Source organism: Oenanthe melanoleuca, chromosome 1 (genome assembly GCF_029582105.1).
Source record: "Oenanthe melanoleuca isolate GR-GAL-2019-014 chromosome 1, OMel1.0, whole genome shotgun sequence".
Classification (NCBI taxonomy): domain Eukaryota; kingdom Metazoa; phylum Chordata; class Aves; order Passeriformes; family Muscicapidae; genus Oenanthe; species Oenanthe melanoleuca.
The window spans coordinates 93,076,737-93,104,100 of NC_079333.1; the positions used below are offsets into that span (position 1 = coordinate 93,076,737).

Consider the following 27,364-nt stretch of genomic DNA (forward strand, 5'->3'; position numbering starts at 1 on the left):
TCAGAGCATTTCCCTGTCAGAGAAACTTTCCCTGGGAAACTTCCCAGGGAAGTCAGAGACTTCCCCTGTAAAATGAGTTTTATGGCTATTCAAGAGCATGTATCATAGGATCATTTAAAGATCTAAAATGGGATATCCCAGATCTATCAACCAACATAAAACTAGAAACAAGCTTTCATGGCTACCTTTCCTGAGAAATATAAAAAAAAAAAAAAAAAAAGTCACTGATTTCAGCCTGGAAAGAGTTACAACTAAAAATTACACTATTACTCCCCTCGTGATAATTCTGCTCTGTCCTGTTCAAATGAAAATGACAGAAATTATGTTGTCTTGCCAAGTGTTACTTTAATTTATTGGAAATTTTTTTGGTATCTTTTCTCTTCCTCATGACAATCTATTGAAATGTGTCCACACAAGGCTCTCCTCCAGCACTGGTCTTTTGTCTTGCCTTTTGTTTTCATCTTTTATTGCATAAACTCTATGTAAATGGTAATACACAGATATATATATAAAATTGCATACAGGGATAGAGAGTGGCAAAAGGCAATCTCTTCATGAGGCTGAGTAATCCTCAAACATTTCACTAAACAGGGTGCAGAAGGGTTTCAGAAGGGTTTAAAATGAAGAGATAGACATCTAGTGAATACACTATCTTCTGCAGCAAGATTTACACGATGACTGGTTTTGAGGAGTACTTGGGAGCTAATTCTGGTAGCAAATCTGTATCAAGCCTGGAATAATATTGAGACAAGATCAAATAGTGAAGATTCTAAGAGCTCATTTTTGTCTTTCCTTCTGTTCCACAAACATTTTCATTTGGAGTGGACTGCCTTTTTTTGGAATAAATTGACACAGAGCTGCTGCAACAAGGGACACACAAGAACCTTTTCATATCAAGTTCATACCATGATAATATTTGTAGAAGCCTTGCAACTACCAGAAGAGCATGATACTTACTCTGCATGAAAAGACCTACAACAGCCAAAGGCCAAATCCTGCCCCTTTCTACTTGGCTTGGTGTTTTTTTCGTTTAACTTTACTTGGAAAGTGGAGATACAATGAGAAATGGAGATATGAGGGGAAGGACTCTTTATATGATGGATTTTAAGCCTTGAACTGAAGTAAAACCTTGAATCATGTATATTTAAGCTGCATGTGAAGGTGGCCCTTAATCTCCTATGCCTTTTAGATGTTTTTGATAGAGACACTCAAGAAAGTATAGAAACACATAAATATTCCATAAACTTACTTAAAAAAGAAAAAAAGAGCAAAAAATATGCTCATTGTTTCACTTAGCTTTTTATTCCATCATTATGGCACAAGACAGAACTTAAAGACAACATCACTGAATAAGTCTTCATTAAAATTAAGACTAATATGTTTTATAAAATTCTTTTGATATGGTACACTTTCCCTTATGGAGTGCTAAGGAGGAATTTCTCTGGAACGCTGCAGTACATTGCCACCCGCTGCCCACAAACGGCTCTGCAGCTGAAAAACAACAAAAATAGCAACATTTAACACAATGCAACATACAGCTACCCAGGAGGTGTGACTGACCCAGACTTTGGCACAGTATTTATAGAAACACAGTTGTGAGCTTCTCCAAATGTCATGTTCATTTCTGAGACTCTACTTGACTCCCTTTCATGTATCTGTCTGCATTTTTTCCCTTTCTCTAACTTTCTTAATGCTGGAGCTTTGTTATTTCAAAGGAAAAGATATATTCTTTCTCAGTGTTACGTATCTCAATTTATTAGGTTTGGTTTTCTAAAATTTGGATTCCAGTTTATTGTTTTAAAACAATACATAAAATCATACATTTATAAATACATATATTATATCCTGCATATATAACATTGGTTTTCCTTTAGAATGGGAGGGCAGACTTTGCACTACATACTTTGTTGGTTTAGGCACAATGTTGTTATTAGATTCTCTGAGCTGCTTCCTACCAGAATCTAAAAAAATACTTTTACAATCTTGTACCAAATTTTAAAGGTATAAGAAAAAAAATATTTTGTATTTCCCCCTCTAAGCTCACTACTACCCTTATAAAATATATGGCTTTTCATGTTCCACTTTATTTTAGTGTTTTTCAAAAGGCAGTGAAAAGAAGTACAACTTTCCCCTTAAACAGCTTTTTTTTTTAATATATATATATATATAAGCACAGAAACCAGCTTGTGCACTTTCTATAGAATTCCAATGCATATCATGGTAATGCAAGTTCAGTGATTTTTTAAAAAAAGCAGTAATGATTGATTGACATCTGTATATGAAAACATAACATGATTATCATACAATACCCATTACAGAATATACAATCATCAAAACTGCAGATATATAAATACATTTTTAGCAACATCAAAGCAACAGTTTTATCTTATACACAGCATATGCATACAGAGTTATTACACTGAAGTTTTCACCTTGTTTTTTCTCAAAAGCTTGCTGAAAACCAGGAACATACTGCATTTGTAAATTAATTGCCTGACAGTGCTGTTAAGAAATTAAAGTGAACAAAGTTTTTAAAAAAGTATATGCAATTCAGTTGGTACAAAACAAACAAGGCCTCCCTGTTTCCCAATGTCACCGCTGTTTTCCTGTGAGACGGAGGCACGTTGTGAGCGGCAGTTCCACAGTCCGATCATACGAGGGTTTCTGGGAGGGCATCAGGGTTATCAGCCGACAGCAGCTCCCAGATCTGCCAGCGCTCCCGCTGCCACTCGCTCCAGTCCGGCCCCGAGCCGCGGCTGAGGGGCGCGGGGGCACCGCCCGCACCGCCCGCGGCCTGCGGGCCCGGCGGCTCCTGCCGGGGCGCGGCCGGCCCGGGGGCTCTGCCTGCCGGCCCCGCCGCCGCCCGCGGCCCACAGCTCTTGTCTGGCCGCTGAAGTCTCCACAAAGAGTGCAGCGCTGAGGAAACACCCGGCCGCTGCGGCGAGGCACAGCTTGTCTTTGCTGGGCCTGGGTAAGGGGGCGGCGGCCGCTCTTTCCTGTAGGAGGGCTTGGCCGTGCTTTGCAAACAGCCCTCACTGAGGTCCTCCACACTGCTCAAAGTCAAGAGCTGCTCCGACCTGGAGTGGGACAGCTCTGAGCTCCTGCAGCCGCCCTCGGCGCGGGGGTCACTGCAGCCCCGGGACAGCAGCGGCTGCAGCTGGCACTCGGGAATGGCAGCTGTGGTCTGGCTCCTCCGCATGAGCTGCCGGCCGCTGTCCGGCTCCGCGGGGCTGCCCTGCCAGCGGGGCGAGCACACGGCCAGGTTCCCCTGCGACAGCGAGCACTGGCCGGGCCGCAGCGCGCTGCTCTCAAAGATGTTCCCGTAAGAGCCTGGGGACAGAGCCCGAACACAACGTCAGTCTGCAGAACCATTCTGGCACCACTGAACAAGCTACTGCTTCTCCCTGGTATCACTGCAGAACAGGGATGGGGGCTGACACTGGCTGAGAAAGTTGGGGCTGTTCAGCCTGGAAACCTCATAGCCCCTTTCAGTATCTGAATGGGGCTGACGGGGAAACAGGAACTGTAGTGACAGCACAAGGAGTAATGGGTACAAACCAAAAGAGGGGAAGTGCAGGAGAGATATGAGGAATACATTTTTACTGTGAAGGTTGTTAAACACCAGAACAGGCTGCTCAGAAAGGCTGGCGATGCCCCAGCCTTGGCAGTGTTCAAGGCCTTGAGCAACCCAGTTTAGTTGCAAGTGTCCCTACCTAAGGGAGGGGGGTTAGGATCAGATGATCTTTAATGTTCCTTCCAACCCTTATCACTTCATGGCTCTATGATTTTTTTGAATTCTAGAAGAATTTAAAACTATTTCTTGAAGCAACTTAAAAACTACTTTTTAAATTATATTTGATAGTTTGAAATGTTGCTGTTTTCTGTATTCCACTGAACACAGAGAAGTATAACCATTGTGCTCCTCTGTATACTACTTAAGAGTCACATTTTAAAAGTCCAGCTCTGAAGAATATGAATTCTCCTAGTGGTTTCACAGTGATTTCTTGAAAACAAGGAGTTGATTTTTTTCTTTGCTAGATTTGAGCTTTAAAATTGAGAAATTACTGACCTGTGATTACTGGATCTTTGCAGCCACTTTTCAGCGTCGAATGCCAAGTGCCCCAGATATCAAAATGATCTTCAGAAACATCTAAACAGCATTAAAAGCAGGGAAAATGTGATGAATCAATCCTCTTAAAGACATTATTTAGAAATATAGAAATAGAAAGGTAAAACCGTATATAATGTATCAGAGTCATTAACATCCAGTGACACTTTCACTTGGTACCTAACACAAGTTTCTCATATGTGAGACCCCATCTGAAGTACTGTGTACAGTTATGGTCACCCCAACATAAAGACATGGAAATGAGGGAAAAAATGCAGAGGAGAGCTATGAGGCTAGTAAGACAACTGGAACCTTGTCTACAAACACAGGCTGAAAAAACTGGGGCTGATCAACCTGGAGAAGAGAAAGTTGTAGGGAGACCTCGTAACAGCCTTCCAGTATCTGAAGGGACAGGGAAGCCAACAAGGGACTCTCCATCAGGAACTGAAGTGACAGCACAAGGACTAATGGGTGAAAATTGAAAGTGGGGAAATTCAGGTTAGATACTAGGAAGAAATTTTTTACTGAGGGTGGTAAAGCACTGGAACAGGTTGCTCAGGGAGGCTGTGGATGCCCCAAGCCTGGCAGTGTTCAAGGCCAGGCTGGATAAGGCCTTGAGCAATCTGATCTAATGGGAGGTGCCCATGGTAGGGGGAAGTTGGGACTGATGATCTTTAGGGTCCATTCCAACCCCTTGACATTCTATGATTCTATGTATTTGCTCACAGCAAAAAAATCTTGTTTCAAGATCAGATCCTGCAATGAATTCAGTAAGGTTTGTATGGGCAGGGTGCCTGAGTTTGCTGAGTCCATAAGTCTTCTGCCTTACTGAATTCAAGAGAATTTGCACAAGAACAGGGGGATTTGGTCCACAAAAGGCAGTTGCTGGCAGAGCTCCCTCAGACAGCCCTAGGGGTTACTATAAGTCATGCTCTATAAACCCAAGGATGCTGCCAGTCTTACCCAGAAGTGCAGCCAAAGAACAAAGATTTAATGAAATGCTGGGTTATAAACAGTTTAATGCCTTTTTCTGAATTCACTAGTCAGTAGAGGAATTTCCTAATTTGTCATGGTCCAGTATCTTTGTGATACATATTGAAGTCCAAAAGATGGTTAATACGATAACACTTCATGTAATTTCCCGTTTATAATTTAATAGAAATCTGACCAAATTCTTAAACCTGTTCAGAGATTTAGATGTTGAGTACAGAAGATAATTGGCATTTATAAAGCATGTAATTGAGATATTAGTTTAAATCCCATTAATTCCAAAGGAAATTAAGTGCCTAGGCAGGACATCTGAAATTAAGTGGTTTTAAAAAAACCACCAGTTATGTGCATCCCTAAGCATTGAAAGTTCTTACAGTTTTGGTTCACTAAGTATAAGTTTCATGGATGGCAATTTTTTAATGTATATATTTTTATAGGAAAAGCATCTTGAAGTGCTGGTGAACTATTCGTTTAAGCCACATTTCTTTACCAAAGAAATCATTCAGGTATGCACTCCCCAGGTAGCTATGGATCCCTGCACTAGTATTGCTCAGTGTGTAATTGGTTGCAGATGCAAAGCTGTACAGCTCAGCTACATTTTCCAGTGAGAGCGTGTTGAGGTCATTCTTTACAGCTGGAGAAAGTTTCTGCCTCAAATCTTAAAATCTCAGCTTTTCCTAAAGCCTGGACCATAACCTTGTAGGTATTATGGTCCCATGGACCCGGACTAGAGTTTGCCATGCTGTCACAGACAGGCTGAAAAACTGGATATACATAGTTCTATTTTCCTAAATAATACCTCCAAGTTTTGAGAAGTGCCATACCAGGAGCATCCCAATTGGCTGAGCTCCTGAGAAGGACTGAGCACTTTGGGCTCAATACAGAATAGAAGGATATTGGTCTGTCATTTTAAAAATAAGGCTATTTACTCTATTGTTCCTGAAATCCAGATATCACAAATCCTGGTAATACAAATTCAGCAGCTTACAGTTATTTCAGGAATCTCCATCAGTCACTGAGGAGGAGGGGCACAAGCAGGATGCACTATACCTTTTGCAGCCTGTGATGCAGAAGAATTCTCCTTTGGCTTTGTCTGCAAGTGTCCAACCAGCGTGTACTGCTCAGGTACCTTGTACAGCTTGTCTGGGCTGTGAGCAACTTCCTCCTGCATTGCCAGCAGCGAGCGCTCTGACAGCACCGGGGAGTTGTTGTCGTAAGGGGAGACATCACCACTGGAAGCTTTGTTGGAGTCTGTGGAAGAATGTCTTTCTCCTGTGGAGTAGGAACCTTCTGACCGCAGCATCTCAGGGCTCCTGAGAAATTTTGATAATAAAACTACTGTTAGTAAAAAAATGCATCATGCTCACAGTTTGACATCAAGGCCAGGTTGGATGGGGCTCTGAACAATCTGGTTTAGTGAAAGGTGTCCCTGCCCATGGCATGGGGCTTGGAACTAGATTACTTTTAAGGTCCCTTCCAACCCAACCATTCTATCATTCTATGATCATACAGATAAAATCAAATACACAAGAATGGTCACAGCTGCTGATATGAAAACACTTCAGAAACAGTTATAGAGGTGGATTTTCCATGAGTAAAACTTCTGCCATGAAGTGGCCAGCAGAGGCCACTCAAAATCAAAAGATGTTGCTGTCAAGAAAGAAAACAACAAAAAATCCACACAGCTGTACAGTAAACCAGAGAAAACTAAGCAGTGAATCAATTCCTTATGTTACCTTGACAATGTAACTTGTGGCAACAATAAAGCTGAAGGCATGATAGGGAAGATTAATTTGATTCCAAGCAGTATGCTTAAATTTTTGTATTCTGAATTTTTACATATAGAAATCAAACACTCAGCTTGCCTTTAACACTATGAGAATAACCCTCTTCTAAGAGACATAAGAAGGTAAATATTCTACAGGGGACAAACAGATGTATTTCCTTTACTTATGACTGGGGCATCAAACAACTGGTTCTGGTGATACCTTCTACAACTTCTTTTACCTTTTCACCTTCACATCACCACCAATATGGACTGCCTTTAATTTTGCCAAGAAAAGGCAAACACAACTCCCACATAAGTACAGACAAAGATCAGAGAGACAACTAATTTTTGAAATGTGCTGGGAACATTGGTGGAGATTTCTTGAACTGTCATAGTTTGCTGTGCAGGTAGGAAGCAGGCTGTGAGTCACTGAATATCACAAAGAACATGTAGAACTACTCTGTAAATAAACATAACATTTTTTTCCTATTGTTCCTCGCTAACTTGTATTTCTATTACTCATTTTTCATTTCTCTGCACCTTTGTTTCGTAGATGTTTATCTTTTGATTCTCCTGAGTCAAACACTTATTTCAGTGACCTCCTGTTAATATCTGTTATAATTAAATGTGATACAACAGAGGCTCATTCCTGTAAATGTCTGAAAATGGTCAGACATAGTCAAATCCAAAGACAGCTTGAATGTAGTGAGCAGCCAAAACTCATTTCTTGCTATGGAACAGTATGGAACCCTCTATCCAGACAGCTACAATAAAACTGAAGAAAGAAAATAAAGTAAACATACAGCTAGCAACAGCACAGTAAATATTAATACAGAAATAAGGGCAACACTTAACATTCAAGCTGTTGTTTTTTTTCCCTGGCTGATTTACATATTGCATGTCCCAAAAATAAAATATATACAATTGACAGCATGATTATTATGTTATTCAATATTTCTATTTTTTTCAGTATGAAAACAACCATAAAGTGTTTGGAATTAATTAAATAATGTTACTCATCAGTAACTCTCAGTGACAAAACCACCACTGGAGTAAAACTGAGGCAAACTCCAAAAACAGAGCTACCATTTGGCAAAATTGCTCTGTCACAAGCTTCCCAGAGCAAGACCAGCATGGTAATGCCAGGGAGTCATTAAAAAAAAACCAAAACCATAAACAAACAAAAAAAAAACAAACAAACAAAAAAAAAGCCTCAATTACACAACTTCTCATCTAAACTTCTTATCTGAACATGAGTTCAATGTAAATTAATCTATAAACAGACACACACTGAAGAGCTATAGTTTTTAAATTATGTATAATTCTATCACAAACCTTTTTTCTCTTTTTTTGCCACTTGCTTCTTTCTTTCTGTCCTCCTAAGTCCTAAAAAAACCCTTGTGCAGTGACACGAGATCTAAGCAATGTCTTGGGATTTTCAGAAGAACTAGAAGGACATCTTAGAAAAGTGAGAAATTTTCATAGGTTTCCTATGACAAGTGTCCTTCTTTCCAGCCTTCTAGAGTGAATGTCATCTAACAGTAAGGTTTATTGCATGTAAATCTTTGCAGCATCAAAACCCAACTGTGCTGAGCAGGGCAAAGACAGAGGTAAGCCAGCACTCACCCATGGCAAGGTAACACAAGGAATAAGGGAACTGAAAATGGAAATGAATGTGGAAACATAAACTTGAGCTTTGTGAAACACTGATTTCATGTCTTACCTTGAATGATCTGTTATAGTCTACCTCTTCTCAAGACAGAGGTCCTGCTAAAAATTTACCTGAATGGAAACTTTCAAGTCTTTGGAAAGAGTCAAACATTCAAGTTTCTAAACTGATTTACAGTTTTGGCTGGTAAGTCCATCCTATCTTTTATATACATGTAAAATATCACTTTCAAATTTGTTTAGGCAAAATGGATAGTGAGATTTTAGAAGTGGCTAAGTGGCTAAGTACCAATGGAAAGATTTGAAAGCAGCAGAAGGAACCTATGCCACATGAATTTTAAAAGACAATTTCAGATTCCAGTTGCATGAGTGAATTGGAAATGTGTTAATCACAATAATTGCTTCTATTGAGAATATTCCTACTTTTCTACTAGCCTCAAGATCATCAAAACAAGAAAACCCTTTCTGTTTCTGGCAGAAACCCTTTTCTGTTATAACTTAAAGCTTCTGAGTGGGAAAACAATTATGCTTTCAGGAGGCAAATCATATGGAGTGTGATGGCTTGGCAGCACACAGTACTAATTTCCACACAAATCTCAATAACACAGGTGCTACCAACAAGGCAGAAAACTGTGGGATTATGATAGGGCTGCTACTGCAACAGGGTATAGGACTCAATGTTTCTGCAGCTTTAAATACTGCATTTAGAAACTGCATACTGTATGAACTGTTGTATGGCTTCATCTTTATGTCACAGATCAGGATGAATTAAAACTCATTATCATAATCCAAAAATGCTGTAACTTTGGAAGTTATTTATTCTGAAAGGACTACTAACCATGATAAGCAATAAATAACCATAAGAAATAGATTTTATTTTTTGTTAGTTTAAAGATGCTTCATTTTACAGCTGTAAACCCAAATTCCATTGTCATCAAGCCAACATACAAAAAAAATTGGGAAGTCACCCACAAAAGCACACTTCACAAATGCTGCCATTTGTAATTAGCACTTTACCATGAACAACTTCCATAAATTCCCTGACACACTGTTCACAATGCTCAGCTCTTAAGGGAACTGAAAAAAGAGGAATATCTGATTTGTCCTCCTCTGGGGGAGGAAAAGAGATTGTGTTTTCTCTGTTAGATCAGAGCCAAGAAAGCATTTATAATGACAGCAAGAGCAGAAATGTGAGGGCAATTGCAGAACAGGACCTTCAAAGCAATTAATGTGACATTAGTCTTGAAGTCAATTCTATACTCTGTGCAGTCAATTAGCTCTTCTGATGAAGACTGTCTCAAGATTATATAAAGCTTTTTATTCCACAGATCACATTTGTATTTTGAGTATGTGACCAGGCAATTTCCAAGAGAAATAAGGATATATTTTGGAGGCTCATTTCTGTGAAATCAAGACAAACATCTCCTTGTTGACTGCTGTCTCACATTTCTTATAGGAAAAATAAGCAACACATTTGTAGCCTCAAAATTGAGATTATGTTGTGAAATATATTAATCTCATAAGAGCATCACACTCCTAGCAATAACACGAAGCAACATTCTCTCTAATTGCCTGGAATATCTTAACCAAGAAGTTGCAACCACAGTGAAAACATATCTCATCAACATTAAAAGTAAATCACTTATATGACAGCAGAGTAGAAAGAAAATGACAGTAATTTTTTTCTATCTCAGTGATATTTCATCTATCCATTACTGACAACACAATAAATTAGTACTACAGTAGCTATATGCTCCTGTTTGGCTTCAGAACACTTCCTTACAAAATGCCTTCTTGTCAGTAGTGGCCAGCTTTCCACAAAAGATGCACTTTCTCCTGCAGGTGTGCATGCTGGCTAAAAGTAAGGAAGTTCGAGGAAAAGTCAATTAAGGAAACAGGATCTAACAATTACCTGTTATATCCACAATGATTTGTGACTAACTTATGCACAACTGGTATGTGTAGTCACATGTGAGATACAATTTGATGTCTTTTTTATTATGTAGATGGTGAAATCCAGTATGAAATTTTTATTAACTTGAGTTAGAAATAATATGATCATTCCAAACTAAGGGCTGAAAGGAAGATGTCTCTACTCTCTACCTTATGTCACATGTCTGTCCTAACTGCAGTCTTGGCTTCTGGCAAGTGTGAAACAAGTCTAAAAGACAGCTCATGTACCTCTGTCCTGCACTTACTATGATCTAAATATACACATGGCTACTTGTCAGTCAGACAAACCAGCTGAGATTATTTCACACAGAGAAAATTACCCCAAATCAGATAATCTGTCATAATTTGGTACTTCATGTGGTCAAGTTAGCAAACTAACAGGATTCTTTACAACTCAATATACTCTGCACATATTTTTGATTCCAAATTTTGTAGTTAAAGAAAACTTTTTCCTGAAGGTGTTAGTTACACTATTTCTTGTATACCTTTTCCTCTGAAGCCAGGCACACCATTACATTACCTCCAACTATACAATATTAAGAGGGAGAGAAAAAAAAACATAGCTAACTGACTGTATAATTTTATTCATATTCTAAATGCACTAGGCACTTTCCACAACCATAGGAAGACAAAGCCCAATATGTCCCAGAGAGTCTAGAAACCCTCTTAGTATTACTTAAAGCCTGTCTGTCAAATTTTGTGATTTTTGGGTCTGCCCCAATAATATTGGGATTCACTAGAATAAAGACAATGACTGTGTGGTCCTATGAGAAAGCCAGGAATCCTGTTAATCTGAATGTACAAACTCACAGCATTAAGGCACAAGGGTGCAGGCATATATACATCATACAGAAGGTCAGAATATGTTATGTATCATAACTGCTATAGTGACCAGTGTGATTTTTTTTTCTCTTCAGATCTTTCAGAAAGCATACAATTAAATAACATCCAAAGCGTCCACAGGGCTGCTGCTGTGGCAGTTGGCTTGTTCACTATGTCCTGTGTACAGGATAGGAAAAGAATGACAGAGTGGTCAAGCAGCTCGCTGTGACAGTGTTAAGGCACTCTAGGGTGTGTTTCAAGGATAGTGGAATACATGCTTCCTGTTACTGAAGACTACAACAAACCCAAGACATGAACCAGCAGATGACTAAAATACATCCTGTCAGATAATAGTGCACTGAATATTTTTATGTACATGTCATTCTGTTCTCTGCAGCAGAACACAATCTTTCCTCTGAGTCAAGGAAACAGTTTTGTCTTTAGAAAATGCTGTACAAGAGTCATAATTTCTTTGGCAGAGTCTGTGTGATAGGGAGGATATTTCTACTCCACTGTAGACAGTGCAGAAGAGCTGTGGAAAACTAGAACCTTTTGGACACTTCCAGTGGGAGATAGAAATTCCCAGCAGAAAAAGGGATGATGAAAAAACAGATTACTCACGATGACTGGGAAGCTTTCCTCCTCAGCAAATAGTCCACAACATCTGGGTCAGTCTCTAATAAGCTAATAAGCACTTCATTTTGTAAATCAGGGGAAACCTATGGAGACATTAAAAAAAAGATACTTACTTGGAGGTTAATATCCTTTCACATACATTCCTTTTGGTACTATGCTTAATCTAAATGACCAAGTACAAGCACATTTACAGGGAGCATATAAAATATTCAGAAGCTCCCACTTAAGAGAAGTTTCATATAACAACAGAAGAAGTAGGACTGAAGATCACTTTGTACAATGTTCAGTGCTGATTACCATTGAATAACTGGTTGGTATACAGTAGGTTATTTTATCTGGAAATAACAGTGGGATTATTTATGTATCACAATCTCAAAAGCTCCAGTTTAAGGTCCTCACTTTACACTACCCTTCAACAATCTGAGGACATTTACAAATCTCCATCTCTGCCTCTCCAGCCACTCTGACCAACAGCCTCAGTCAGAATTTGCATCACCTTCTTTGGAGTCTGGCATTCTGATTTGCTTTCTCTTTGCACTTTGTATGGGTATAAACCTTCAAAACCCTTGACAGCTTCAGATGCTGCAGGATACAGCAACATCTCCTGGGCAGGCAGCAGAAATGGCATCCCAAAACCTGCACAAGGTAACTTTGTGCTTCCAACTGCACTTTACACGAGTCTTACCAATCCTCAAGTGAGTTTGTCTGCTTTGTCAATATTAGAGTGGAACATTCAACTCAAACTTCAAAACACTGAAACAAATAAAACCATCCAAGAAACCTGAGCAGCCCAGGTTCACTCATGGCAGATGGAACTTGATGCAAGACAAACTCAGCAAGGAGTCATCAGCTGGGCAATATATTTTCTGGATGCAATCTGTCAGAGCCTGAATCTCTTCACCTTCAGGTCACACTTTATGGACCATTTGCTCTCCCTGACATTTCCTGGGAAATAGGAATAGAATTACTAATGCATTCCCCAGAGGAATATCTCATTTTGGGAGGTATTTAGGGAGTCTAGTTACATAAAAGGCATATTTTTTAAAATAAGGAAATAATTAGAAAATAAATAAAGATACGAATAATTTAATTCAAACTGATCCAAAATCTCTATTAAAAACTTGTGTAACCACATATTCATTTTTTTTAAATTGTATTCAGTCTCTGAACTGGAAAAATATTTTACTGATGGTCACTGATATACTGGTCTTTAAAAAAATTTAACAGGAATATAATTTTTGGAAACCTGGTGTACTATAACTTCTTCATTTAGACAGCCTTTCTGTACACTAGAAGAAACTCCAGATAAACTTTCATGGTAAAACAGAATCCACACATTTTTGGTCTGTAACTTACTACTTAGCTTTGCATCAAGTAAGAAACTGCTGAGAGAACTTTGTTAGAAAAATAAAAATACTGCTCATCTTATTAAAAAAAAAAAAAAAAAAAAAGAAAAAAGATAAATCAGTCTTTCATTCCATCAAAACAAGTCCCAAACTTCCACCAGAAGTTCAGTTCCAATAGAAAGCTTCTATGAAACCCAAACTTAACAGTTCTACTGATTCACAGGACTTTTACCAGAATGAATCTGCAAGTAGATTTGTGCTGATGGTCTCCTTGCTAGCTACCTACTGGATTTGGGGTTTCCTCCTGTGCAGCAATTTTTTTCAGTTTAGTTGAGTAACTTGGCAAGTGTAGAAATGATATGCATGTAATTGCAAACTTACACTTATAGAGAACTACAGTATCAGTATCTCAGGAAGATGTCACCATAACTATTACTGAATTAATGGTTTCACTGGTAATTGCACCTAAGTAGATGGATGAGAACTTGAAATTTGGGACCGAAGAGAAGCCAAAGCATTTCTGAAATAACAGCTCTGGAGGACATACAGGGCAGGAATGTATCAGAGGGCACTAGGGTTGTCAGGACTCCAGCAGAGTACCAGATATCCTGAGATTTTGGGGTTGGGTGCCACAGCTGTTGAGACATAGAAGGATGGAGGGTCCCTTGAAGTGTCTCCTTTGTGCTGTCCCTTGCCACTGATGTGGCACAGAAGGGCAGTGTGTGGCTGCCTCTGCAGTGGGAAGGCCACAGTAGCCTCTTAACTAATTTCATAAAAATATGAAATTTCATACACACTGTAGCAGTTCTTTGCAGCAGGGCTTGATTTAGACACTAGGAGATGAAATAGATGAGCAAGTTGCTGTTCTCTATCCTTCATGCCAAGTCAAAGCCAAGTCAAAAAGAAAAGGTGGATGAGTTGTGCCTCCACTCAGCTGCTGGACATAGCTCAGAGACTGGCAAAGAACAGTCCTTCACACATCCCCATGAAACATTTTAACACATCCCTCAAACAGGCAAGATTTGGACGTGAAAGTGATTATCACTGACATCAATGAAGCATGGTCAGATTCCATCTTCTATAAGAAATCGACTACTGCATGTTACTGATGTTAACAGTAGTTACTTAGTTAAAATGGTGCTCAGTATTGAGGGTTGTTCCAACAAACAGAATCTCTCTGACCCACCAATATGTCACAATCATTCTGATATTGTGGTCTGGGTACTCCACCATTTTTTGGTTTCCTCGGGTTTGGTTCACAAATGTTCCAGTTTCAATGCTGAAATGAATCGCAGTTTTATAACCTCTCCATACATAAAAGTAATAGAAAGAAAAAAAAAAAAAATACAAAAGCATCTGAGCATTAATACACCATGTTATAGGTGTAGCTGAATGTTTAACTCTAGATGTTCTTTTTATGTAGCATAAATGTCAAGTATAAACAGTAAAAGAAACTCCGGAAAACAAAAGAAATTCTTTTTCCTACACTTAACCTCCAGATGAAAGTTGAAGTAGTGAAGAATGAAGGAATAAATCCATCCATCAGAATTAAAAGAGCCCAGATGCAGGTTAGTATAACCTTAGCCCCATTCTTTCCACATTGAAAGTCAGAATGAGTGCTTCAAGTATTATGTGTTGAGATGTGTCTGTGCTTAAGAAGTTCTTAAAGAGAAACAACAATAAGAACACTTCAAGTATTATGAGTATTCTTATTCAAGTATTATCTTAAACTTGATAGTGCCATCCACACTCTGGGCCAGCAGACCTTCACCCAAAACTGCAATTCTGTCACTTTCTTTTCCTGATGTGGAAGGAAAAATATCACCTACCATTTTCCCCAACTGTGAAAAGCATTTAAAAAAGAAAAAAGAAAAAAAAAAAAAAAGAAAAAAGAAAAAAAAAAAAAAAAAGAAAACTATTGCAAGTGTCTCACTGGTACAAGAGTAAAAATAAAAGGCAGGAAAACCACAAAGAAGTTCATCTGAGGCTAAGACATCTGAGGCAGTGCTCATGATTGCTTTCTCATGCTCTACTCCCTGTTGAAAACTGATAGACATCTTCCATTTACAGTACTATGTGGCCATCAGCCCACAGTTCAGGGTTGTTCATCTTCTTCCAACAAGGTTGCCAGCACTCAGCTTTGCTGAAGCACTGAAGGTTTCCAGAGTGTTCCTTCTGCTTTGGGAACTTGTCTCCTCAGTGTAACATACAGTGCTGCTTAGTCCCAGGACACAACAACCAAAGTTTTTTTCCAGTTTTTTTTTTTGTTATAATGTAATGTGTATTTTTACTAAAATGAAGAGAGAATAATGAAAATCACCACTAGGTCTGAATGACCTCTACTACCCCAGAGCAGGGCTCCCTCAGACACAAGTCATGCTGAGCTGACCTACAATTTTGTACACAAAAAGAGCAGAAGAAAAAGCCACAGCATGAACTGCTCAGGTAACTATTAGGCACGAGCAATGTGATCTAACTAAGCTTTGCCTTAAGTAAACAACATGTCCAAGCCCAAGGCCATCAGCAGAACTTATGAAGAACTTGCTTCCTTCAGCAGAAGAACTGAAAGGGACTCAGGAACTACACAGATTTATGCTTTGTTCCTTTTACCCAACTAACAAACAAGAAAGCTTTGTCTTTCCCCTCCATCCAACCAATTTAAAAAATCTTGGGTAGGAAAGGCAACTCCTTAAATTAACCAAGGATATCTTAATTCTGCAGAAAAATTTTCTTCCTGATTTCCAAAACTGAGATATGAAAGATCATTTTCAGTTTTGTCCATGCATTGTTCAGTATACAACTGAATGGCCAACCCCATCATTGTCACAGACAATCTTCTAAACAATCTACCTTTACCTACATAGAAACCATCCTAAGCAAGATACAAGCACATATTTTTAATATTTTTACTTACTGCAAATCATTCTCCTTGCTAGAAGACTACTCTTTTTTACCAATAATTATTGATCTAAATTTAATGTAGCTTCTACAGTTTATTTCATCCCCATCTACTTTAATATCAGTCAGGTATTTTCTCATTTATCTTGCAAGTATACAAGTAATATGAAAAAATATCCACCCACCATGAAAAGGGTTTCATAGTTTTCAATCATCTTCTGCACAACAGCTATGATAGCAGTACTCTCTTCAGCTCGAGCTGAGCTCTGAACTGAGAATTCTTTGTCTGTAGATTTCTGCTTGTGCAACAAGTTAGGGCCAAAGATGGTGGCCAGGTTAAGCGATGTCATTTTGTTCCCAGTAATCTAGAAAAGAGAATAAAAGTGAGGTGGGATCTCACAGAGCTAATGTGTACAGATATTTATATAGACACATCTATACACACCCACACACACACACCCACTCTCTCTCTCCCCTCATTTGGTAGATACTTCATTCATAAAAACCAAAACTGCTGCTTGTCAATAAAAATGAACAACTTTTAGAAACACCTTGTTTTGAACATCTCTGCAACATGCACTGTGAATTTTCTGGATATATTTTCAAGTGGATTAGAGGAGTAGAAGGTGGAAGTGTTTTCTGCCCTTAATTCCCTGGGAGCTCAACAGTGGCTCCTGAACTCAGAGAAATCTCCCTCCTAGTTCAGCATCTAAAACATTACTGTCTCCTAGGACCAAATGCTGAAAGCTCCTGGCTTTCTCAAGTAGCATTCATGATTTAAAACATATACAGTGATACTTTTCCATGTTTAAACTGTTGATATAATTAAGGAGAAGGCTCATTGTTTTTATTAGTATTTTCCTGAATTTCTAGAACATGTCAAATGTTTACTTGTTAGGTGGCTTTTTTTACTTTGTTGGGGTTCTTACCTTTCTTCCTACTTTTATAAAACTATGCTCAAGGAAGCAACAGCAACCTGAATTTTGAGGAAGTAAAAGGCTAGGAATACATACTAGACTAGACAGGAATTATCTGAAAAATGTTATACACATTATTACATTAATAATTCATTGTTATATTTGTGATTAGACTATTTTCTCCTTCTATTCTTTCAACAAAGCAAAAAGTAGAGGTCATAGGTCATTTGAACTAATAATTTTTTAAAAGGATATAAAGAGACATCAGAAAGAGGTAGTAAAAACAGAATTTCAAGAAGTGAGTTGTACAAAACAGATTATTTCAAAGCAGTATTTTACAATTTTTTTTGTATCTTCATCAAATGCTCTAGTAAAAACTGCACTGACTACACCTGGTTTATTTTTTAAAGAACTCAACAAGACAGCACAGAAAAAGCAGTAAAAAGCTTGTCTTTTTATTGGTAGGAGCAGTGTGTAATGCTGAAAAGACATCTGTACTAAGTAGGTGCATGGGCAATCCTAGCAAACAGGTTGGCTCTTTGTTTAGAGACTCATCCCAGCATGGCTGTGAGAAGAGCACACCCTTATCTGCACAGCACCAAGCACCCAGCAGTTTCTCAGGTGACCTGCTTTTCAAACTCAGTCTGAGTTCTGAGCACCAGGGATGCACAGGCACACAGTGCCTCAGGTGTGCTGGGGCAGCCCTGGCTGTCCCAGATCTGCATGTGCAGGCTGTCTGGACAGTCAGCCTTTTCTTAAGGGCAGCCTCAGGGCATCCTTAAAAAAATGTTGTAAACATTTCCACAGAAATTAACTGAATGAGTAATTTTAATAGAGTTAGTTATCCATCTTCATCTTTGTGAGAGAAGAGTTGTACAAAGAAATCAAGAAGAGAGTCTGTGTGCCAAAGCTTGGCTGTTTACCTTCCAACGATAGCAAACAGTCTGATGAAATACTTTCTCTTGCTCTGTATGCCTTCATTCACTTAATTCTTCATAAATAGCTTAAATAATTGTGAGCAGAATACTGTATTATCTATAAAAGGTATCCAGTTGCACGTAATATTCCTGATGCTTAGAATTCTGTCAAGATAGCTTACATAAATTTGCCTTGCCAAAATACCTGTGGCAAAGCTGATGTACAATGGTTGAGCCAAATCAATTCTGTTAAGCAGGATCTCCTAGCCCTGCAATAAGATCCTCTTGGGTACACTCCTGAACCAACAGAGAACTCTTTGGACCAGGGGGAACATGACCTTAGCTGGCTTATACATGCTTTGCTTTTAAGCACAGTAAAACTGTTACAGGCTGCTCTTTCTAAATGCTTTCCATCACAGTGATATAGTTTTTTTAACAGCTCCTTGCTGAAAACAAAAATAATAGCATTTAAAGTGGATTTAAAAGTTAAATAGGCCTTGAAGTCACATACAACACTGGAAGTTAGGACTTGTAAAGATGGAATTACTGGAAGTTAAGATCTGAGGCAGAAATTTGGCAAAAATAAGTCTCAAAGTGCTGATTCTTAAAATTGGACAACTGCAAAAAGCATCCAAATTGGACAAAACCAGCAGGATTTCCCATCTGGAAGACAAAATTCTTGAGGAGTTTCCTAAGAGTCTCGGAAGTAATCTGTGCTGCCATTCAGAGGACTGAGAAGTCCTTCCACAGACAAGCCAGTATATTTTTGTCAAGCACTGACAGACTATATCCATTTTATTCAGTTAACAGAGTTGCCTCCTTTTGCACAGCAGCCTACTAGTTCAAGCACTTCCTTGGCAGGAAAGGGGAAGCCTGGATTTTCAGGTTCTCTCTGGTGTGAATGGGCACAGGTGCAGATGTGAGAATGCTCAGGGCTAGAGCTCAGCCCCACAGCTGTGGGCATTCTTCTCTCTGTGGGGTGAGTGCACATCAAACTCTCCACTGAATCTGCTTCAGACTGCAACAGTTAAGGAGATCAGAAAGAAAACAGGCAAAGATGAAGCCTGACTCCAGGTAGTGATGAGGTCTGTCAGTTGCAAGGATAAACCTGGAGTTTCTGTCCTGTTTTTTATTTTTCCCTACCCAAGGCACAGAAGGAAGTGAAGAGAACCAAGAAATGAATTGTGATGTCCAAAAGTCATACAAAAAGCAACAACAGAGAATGAAAAGAAAACTAAAAAGTATATCCTTGCATGCCTGACCTTTTTTGAGTACTTTTCCCATAGAATATAATGAGATAAAACAAGGCAGCAGGGGAAGGATGGATGACATTAGATGTTCTTGACAGCAAGGCTGGTACACTGAATCTCCCAAAGGAAGTGGTAGATGCTTTACTGATTAAGTCATACAAAAAATTAAACCTTCACAGCCCTAAGAACATAGTAAACAAATGGCAGAAGTGCAGGCAAATAGACAAAGTCTCTCCCACCTTTCAGGGATATGCCACTATTGTGTATGTTTCAAGGCTTTAAAGACTTCTTTTCAAACCATGAATTAAGCAAAGTCCAAGGACACAAGTGACCAGGACTTACCTCTTGGCCATCCTTGTCTCTGGTGTCTTCTGCATGGCCAGCCACTGTGGAGAGGAACTGCAGCAGCCGGTGAAGGGTATCGCAGTTACAAGGAGGTAGAAGATAAATGAGAAGCTGTAAGGTGCTGAGCTGTTCATCTGGCTCTAATACTAAGAGGGGAAAAAATACGTTCTAAGAAAATCACTCCAACTAACCTAAAAGCAGAACAAATATACTGTTTCCAATCCATAGGAATAGCTTTGTTTAAGAAATATTTTCCTTAAAACATCAGAAGAAAATGAGAAAACTCTAAGGAAACATCAAAACTGTAAGAACTACTACTATGGGACTTTTGCCTTAGTTGGTCAATGTTTTGCTCACAAGTTCACAGGATTTTTCTTAACCTATAAGAGAGCAAAATCCATGTTTTACACTCCATCACTGTTACTGGACTCAAATATTCTGCTTACTTTTCTTACTCCATTCATTTAGGTATAGCTACAGGTATATACAGTAGCTGTCAAGCATTCCAGTCAGGTTTATGCTTTAGCCATTTTTAACCAGTTTTCTTACAGTTTTTCAATTTGCAGAAGTACCAGGAGATTGGAAAAGCAGCCAGAGAAATAAAGGACATTCTGCTACCACCACCACCACTTGAACCATCTAAATGGTAGCCAGTGGCAATGGTGGGACAGAAGCAGGATCTCAAACATGAGGGTTAGAAAGCATCTGAAGAACATATACCAGGTAGCTGCTTAAGCTTGAAAACTCCAGCTTTACTTTCTCCAAAATCCCTTAGAGTCTGCACTTGGGTCTTAGGCAAAACAATTGGGAGTACTTAATTTGATGGCTTTGAGAATCATTAACTATGAAGAAACTTGAATTTTTGAAGCCAAGCTGGAACTTTGGTCAGTGCACAGATCTACAAATTTTAAGATATGAGGATTCAAATTGGAGTCTGTTACCTGGCATTGCTGGATCAATGACAGGGTCAGGTTTTAATAGATAACATGAATTCCATTCTTACAAACGCAAAAATATGTATAGTTAGTGAAATCCTTCTTGCTCTAGTTTTCTGAATTATTCTTATACACTATAAAAAACATGAAGAGACCCCAGTAAATTCATACTAAAGAATATACTGTATTATTTCTATTCTATTCTATTCTATTCTATTCTATTCTATTCTATTCTATTCTATTCTATTCTATTCTATTCTATTCACTATTGCATATTAGAATATACTATATACTTTATAGTGTATTATACAAATATTTGGAGCAAATCAAGGCCAGAGCATTCATAATAAGAGAATAAAAGAAGGCTATTAGTAGAGATCAAAGAATTCAAACAAATCAGCTTTTGAAAACTGATAAATCAAGATGTCGTAGAGCTCACAGAGAGTGTTGATGAAAGGTGTATAAAGCTCTCTGGTGAGAAGTGGGTCAGGCATGTCACGCAGAAATTCCTTTAACAAGGCAGCAACATCGTGAATGCTGTGCTCTTCATCTAATACAACATCTACGCCTCGGTCAAACTCTTCACGTAACTGCAAAAAACATGAGAGAAAACCACAGTCACTGCTTGTCCCAGTTAATACACCCCAACACAGAAAACCTTTTAAGAAGCAGATTTGCTCATTTTCACTTTCAAGATTGAGCATGACTAGTCTTTGGTAAGGTCAAAGATATAATTCATATCTAATTGCTGCTTATTCCATAATACCTAACTTTAGGCTTGTACCAGATTGTAATAAAATACAGGTTTTTTTCCCAGCTAATATATGAAACTCTTGTATGAAAACATTAATTCAAGTCCATTTTTGCAGAAATGCAAGATTCATAGCAAAGGCAGAAACCACAGAGAATAAGGAAAATGACAAGCCAGGCCATATCACATAACTGCATTGTCCCTGGAACCAGAAAGACTAAAATTGCATTTTGTAACATTTATGATTTTGTAGAAAAACATTATTAGTAAGATCATGTTAATATCCACCGAATTCACATTTCTCTTGCCATTTAAGGCTGTATGTAAAGATAGGTAGCAAGCAGACAGGTTCACTAAGACTTCACAGCATTCCTTCACACACACCTCGTTTTGCCTTCTAAATTTAGTTATACTCATTAAGTAATGATCATTACAGAGTTCATAAACAGCAAGCTAACATCATTACAAGGTACTGCTATATTTTTTCTCTGCTTTGGTCCTCAGACAAATTCTGTATTGTTCAAAGGCATCACACTTCCCAAAGGCAGAAGAAAACCCTCTCCCAAATTCAAGATACCTTAGGAAAAGGTAAAAACCTGCCCTTCTGGAGGGATTTTCCAGCACCACGAGCAGAATACTTTCCTCAGCTTGACAGCTTCACCTTTTACTCTTTTTTTTTTTTTTATTTTGAAAACAGTCAAGAGGTTTTAATACTATTTTGTAGAAAAAAATGTGTAGCTTTGCTATCATTATGAGGTATAACAATGTCACACCTGTTTTCTCAGAGAGTGACTACAGACAAATCTTATAAACAAAGAAATCTGAGGTATCAGATTTCTTCACCGGGAATATTACAAACATACCAAAGAGAGGAAAGAAGCTCAGTCACAAGCAAATGATATGTCTGTGATAATTTGTGGCAAATTTTGATCACATGCAAATCTATCCTGAGTGTGTTCAGTGTGAAAATCTTTTTTTTCAGCTAAGACTGTGCTTTCATAATGGGTGTGACAGGTATTAATTAAAAACCAGTGCCTCAATTCTAATTTATTAGGATTACTTTTACCATTATTTATATCAGTCATTATTAATAATGAGTAATTATGCTATGAAGACCAGAATATGTTCTTTATCTAATATTGTTCTTTGGTTTATGGTCAAAGATTTTCCAGTGCCAACTTGGGTACTTCATTCCCAACTTAATTCTACTCTCCAGACTGGTGAAGAATGCAGAACATCCCTGTGGAGCACCATAAATTACCTCAATCCAGAAGATTGTTTCTGCACTTAAGTGCCTGAAAGCAGCTGAGGAAACCCATTAGCACTGCATCAGGAATTCAGACTTTCCAAACGGCTGGCTAAATCATAAACTGCTGTTACAGTCTTGAATATGGCACTTGTGATCTGATATCCTGTGAGACCTACAGAGATGTTCTAAGCGGCAAAATATCATAGAAGCTTTGGTGAGATGTGGCCACATTTCAGGCCCAGGTATCATGGTTGTTAAAACTGTATATTGTACACCTCAACTTTAAGTCTTTCAGGTTCCATTCACATGGAATGTTTTCAGACTTTTGGAAGATCAAGGCAGTGAACTAAAGCATCTTAATGAATCTTATTATATGAGAGATGGGGGCATCTGTGCTGGAAGGGGGGATAGGAGAGCAGAGCTCCAGCTATTTCACTCCTTATCCTCAGGCTTGAAGCTGCCATGATGTCACCAGGCCCAGCATCAAGGGTTGCCAACCCCAACCTTGGCAACAATGCTCTGCTGGAGCATCTGTTCCAGGCACAAGATAGCACCTGGCATCCTGATGATCCATCCTGAGCTTGAGAATCTCATGATGCTTGGGAACATGAGCTTGGGAATCTCTGTCCTACACCCCACTGAACATGACAGAGAAGGTTTGCAAGAGATGCACGTGTTCTAGATTTTCTTTTCTTGGTCACCAATCAAAAACCCTGCTGGCACATGCATCTACTTACTTATGTATTTACTGCAACAAACTACAGTGGAAACAGGACATTTTCTAACTGGGGAAGAAAGGAAAACAAAATATGCTTGCTTTCTACACAAGAAAAACTAATGAACAGCTGCAAAAGCACACCAAAATCTGAGTGCTGGGTTTGGCTTTCTATGGCTCAGAAAATGAGTGGAATTTTAATTGAACCCAGACTTTCCCACGTGTTCATGTTGACAACATTTATTACTGTAATCACAAGGGCCAAGCTGATGCTTCCTTGTTGTTTAATGAAATCCATCGGTTTACCTAGTTCAATAAATTAGTCCAAGTAATGAAAAACAGAGATACCCAAATCTCTTGATTTCTTCACCTTTTGAAAACACAGTAAAAGAAGAAGTGGTGAAAGTCATAGATGTTCAAAGTAAGGCTTAGTTTACAAGTGAATGATAGAAGCTCTCTGCTTTTTCCTCAGACATATGATGCAATTGTACCCATCCCTAAATGATAATGTATGTTTTAACCCTAATGCTTGCAATGCAAATGTGAGGAAACTTCAATACTTTTATCCAGTTCAGTGTTGATCTGAAAACTGCCTCTGCAGATTTTTTTTTGGCTTAGTGTTACACCAGCTACTCAGGAATAGAAACTGCTGGAGAATGAGCTACAATTCAGTAGGGTATACTGTCCTACCAGCCAAAATCAGTTCAATTTAGCTATTCAAGGTGACTTTCCAGAATGATAAAACATTACACTATTAAGTTTTTACAGTTTTTTGCAAAGAACTATAACTTCTGGGATCAGATGGAGTCAAGCTTTCTTTTGCTTTCTTTTCTGTCTGATATTTTTGGTCTTAACTTCATGGGAAGGGTATTCCTCTGTAATTTTTCATCCCCTCCTTATGCATCATGCAAACACTAACCACTGTTCTCCACTGCTCTAATTCAATATGTATTCCCAGCTTCTGGGAATAGCAGTGCAATATCTAGGTAGGTATACTTAGGAGCCAATACCCACATTTGACTTCATCTCTGGAACCTAATTGTACACTACCTTTTCTTTTTCATAATTTGACTGAGACTAAGACTTGGAAGGGTCTGTTCTGACCTTGAAGAGCAGCAGAGGTAAAAGAAATGTGATATTTAGGAGCAGCAATCTTAGGGTCAAAGAGATTGTTCTGTACTTGCATGTTTTCTCATACCGTGAGTTTTCCAAAAAAGATTTACAGTTTGAGTTTACTTTGGGAGCTTCAGCTGTTTCTGAGATGAAACAAACAGCCAAGATTTTTTTTCCCCTGCAGTGTGACCTTTGGAAAATTTCTTCACTGTAGTTTATTTGGATCTCCAACCCTGTGCTACTTTTGCAGAGCAAAACAGACAGAGACTGTTAGCCTGCTGAGAACCTGACAAGGATTTCACCAGATGTAAAAGATACTGGAAATGGCCTTTTATGAGCCATAAAAAAATCAGTAAAGTCACTGACCCAGAAAACCTAAATTTCACCATGCTACAGATGGGGAAGAAAACACAACAAAAGGAATCAGATTTGTTTGTATCATAGCTGATGAAAGAAAACCATATCCATATCCACTCACCTGTCTTACTCTCTTTTTTGAGCTTCCAACTCTGAATATTCCTACTGTCTGGAGACCTGCAAGTGTAACACATCATAGCACTATTTTATTGTTTAATTTTTTCTCCTGTATATTGCATTGAACCGAAGCATTCTGACCTATGTGTGTACTTATAAGAATAAATAATAAAAAGCAACATATTTCTCAACAAACATGTACTTACCATATTGATGCAGATTCAGTTGTAATTAAGAAGCTATCCACTGGTTTTTTTAAGGATCACACTTAACCTGCAAAATGGCATCTCTGTGACATTTCCTGTGATGCCACTTTGGTAGTGCCACTGCTATGAGAGACTGAGGCACTGCTCAGGGTTTGGAGGTGCAATTTCCAGGACTGACATCAAAGGAAACAGGCAGTAAAACAAGTAAATACATGGGCATTGAGCTGTGCATTTGGAGATAGGATAAAGCTGGTATTTGGCTCACTGGCTCTAAAGTTCCTGTCAAGACAAAGTTGAGAGTGTCCTTCAGGGATACATAAATTGGGCCCTCAGGTAGACTATGAGAGGGAAGAACTTCAACTGGGAGTTGTGTGCAGTTTATAAGGTATTATATAGAGGGAAAGCTATAAAGAAGCATTGTTTTACTTTAAACAAAGTGTGTCATTTAGACTTTGATTAGGAAATTGGTGTTGCTCCCTGTTTCATAAAACCTCAGTTCAAACTTTCTTCTAGCCCTGCAAAAAGCCACTATAAATACAACAAATGATAATATGGTTCTCAAATGGGCATATCTTGCAGGTTAATAGGGCCTATAAAATTTGAGAGGTGACATGCTCTTTAGCACTAACAATGTGAGTGGAAATTTTCGAGCCTTAAGGACCTGTGTACATAATATAATTTTACACAGTTATACACTTTTTCAAAAGGGATGAAATTATCTAAAAACCTGGAAGTTTATGGTCTAACAAGGGCTACTCTGCAGCTCTAATCTCTACTGACATAGAGGAGATGTAAAATTACCTTGTGAGACAAATGCCTTTTGACAGCCATTAGGCTACACTTGCTTGCTGGAGATGTGTCACCTTGAGAAGTATTTGGAGTTGCAGATCTTCAGAAAAATTCAGATAGGATTCTGCTTTTTAATTTTTAGTCTCAACATAACATAAAAATCTCTTTTTAAATCTTCTCTCTTTGATTAACAGAAAATTAGATGGACCATCATTTAGCAAACCCAGGAACACTGGCAAGGAATCATTTGAGATGGAGATTACACACATTGGGCAAAACCTGCAGGATGGTTACCTGTTCTTACATAAACATACAGTGTTCATTCTACACTTCAGGTCTACAGAAAGCCAGACCTTTTTATCTCTGGGACAGGATCCCAGGGAAAACAGGGATAAGGACAGGGGCATTAATGTCTAAAAACATAACCAATTTTTGTCATATAATGCTTAGAATTTTCCTTTAAATCATTAATCAGAAACTGCTGGTGATTTGTTGCAGAAAAAGGACTTATGCATATAGGCAAGTATTTTCAGAATCAGCAACTTGGTGCATCATATAGACTGGAATGATGTTGCTACAGTGTCCATCTTCTACTATCTTTAAACTTCTCTCAGTTTCTTGTGGACAGCAGATGAAATTGAAAAATGAAGAATTTACCCCAGATTATATCAGATTATTGCACTGTGGCACTTTATAAATTACTCTTAAACAATGCACAATAACCCGTCATAAATTTCCTTTAAAAGGAAACTTCAAATATTTCCGTAAACAGCATCATATAGAAAACAACTTTGTTATGACAGTGCATTAAGAGGTTTAAAAAATTTATCACAGATGACCAGGCAACCTAAAAATCACATTATCCAAATGATACTCAACTGGATGGCTTTTTGGCTGACTCAGATACTTTTATGTTCTCCAAACTCAGCTACCTTTGCTTAAAGGGATGGAAGCCATTCATCTCAAACTTAACAATCCCATACTTACTTGTCAGCCATGGTATCTAATCTCTGTAAAAGACTAACAGTGACTACCTTTTGCAATATTCCTTTATATATTTGTAAGAAAGACAGGTTTCAGTTATGAATTATGAAAGCTCAGCATGGTTGTTTAAATTGCAGTCCCTCACCTGCAAAAGCCTTTCATTCAGAGTTAGTAAATGATTACTTGCTGGTGAAATTAACACCAAATACATAATTTGCTGTTACAATCACCATTATTTTATGGTTTGTTGATTATCTGGCCATGTGATCACTCCACCTTGCTGTGGCCAAGTTATTTCAACTATCATTAAAAAGCTTTACAAGGCTAAGATAGATTGGCAGAGATGGTGAGCAGATACCTAGATTGACTATTGTTTCTGCAGTATGTAAAGCTGTGGGAGGCTTGTGTCTGGACAATCACGAGCACACAAGAAGAATACTGCAAGGAGTTTGTAATTTCCTTTGGAGAGTGCAGCCCTGAGCCTGAGGCTGGTCAGGAGGAATCAAGCCAGAGACAAACTGAGTATACAG

At 38.5% G+C, this 27,364-nt stretch overlaps 1 protein-coding gene across 2 annotated transcripts in view; it reads right to left on the minus strand.

Moving 5' to 3' along the window:
- Window positions 1–1,277: 1,277 nt before the first annotated feature.
- ARHGAP6 (Rho GTPase activating protein 6) overlaps window positions 1,278–27,364 on the minus strand; it is a 302,154-nt gene continuing 276,067 nt past the window's right edge. For both annotated transcript variants that reach the window (XM_056497746.1, XM_056497757.1), the window contains exons 6-13: window positions 24,860–24,915; window positions 20,993–21,143; window positions 19,616–19,764; window positions 16,375–16,554; window positions 11,931–12,028; window positions 6,149–6,411; window positions 4,070–4,150; window positions 1,278–3,330 (exon numbers count right to left, since the gene is read on the minus strand). In XM_056497746.1, the coding sequence (XP_056353721.1) occupies window positions 2,651–3,330; window positions 4,070–4,150; window positions 6,149–6,411; window positions 11,931–12,028; window positions 16,375–16,554; window positions 19,616–19,764; window positions 20,993–21,143; window positions 24,860–24,915 (1,658 nt within the window). In that variant the 3' untranslated portion in view covers window positions 1,278–2,650. The remainder of the gene's footprint in view (window positions 3,331–4,069; window positions 4,151–6,148; window positions 6,412–11,930; window positions 12,029–16,374; window positions 16,555–19,615; window positions 19,765–20,992; window positions 21,144–24,859; window positions 24,916–27,364) is intronic.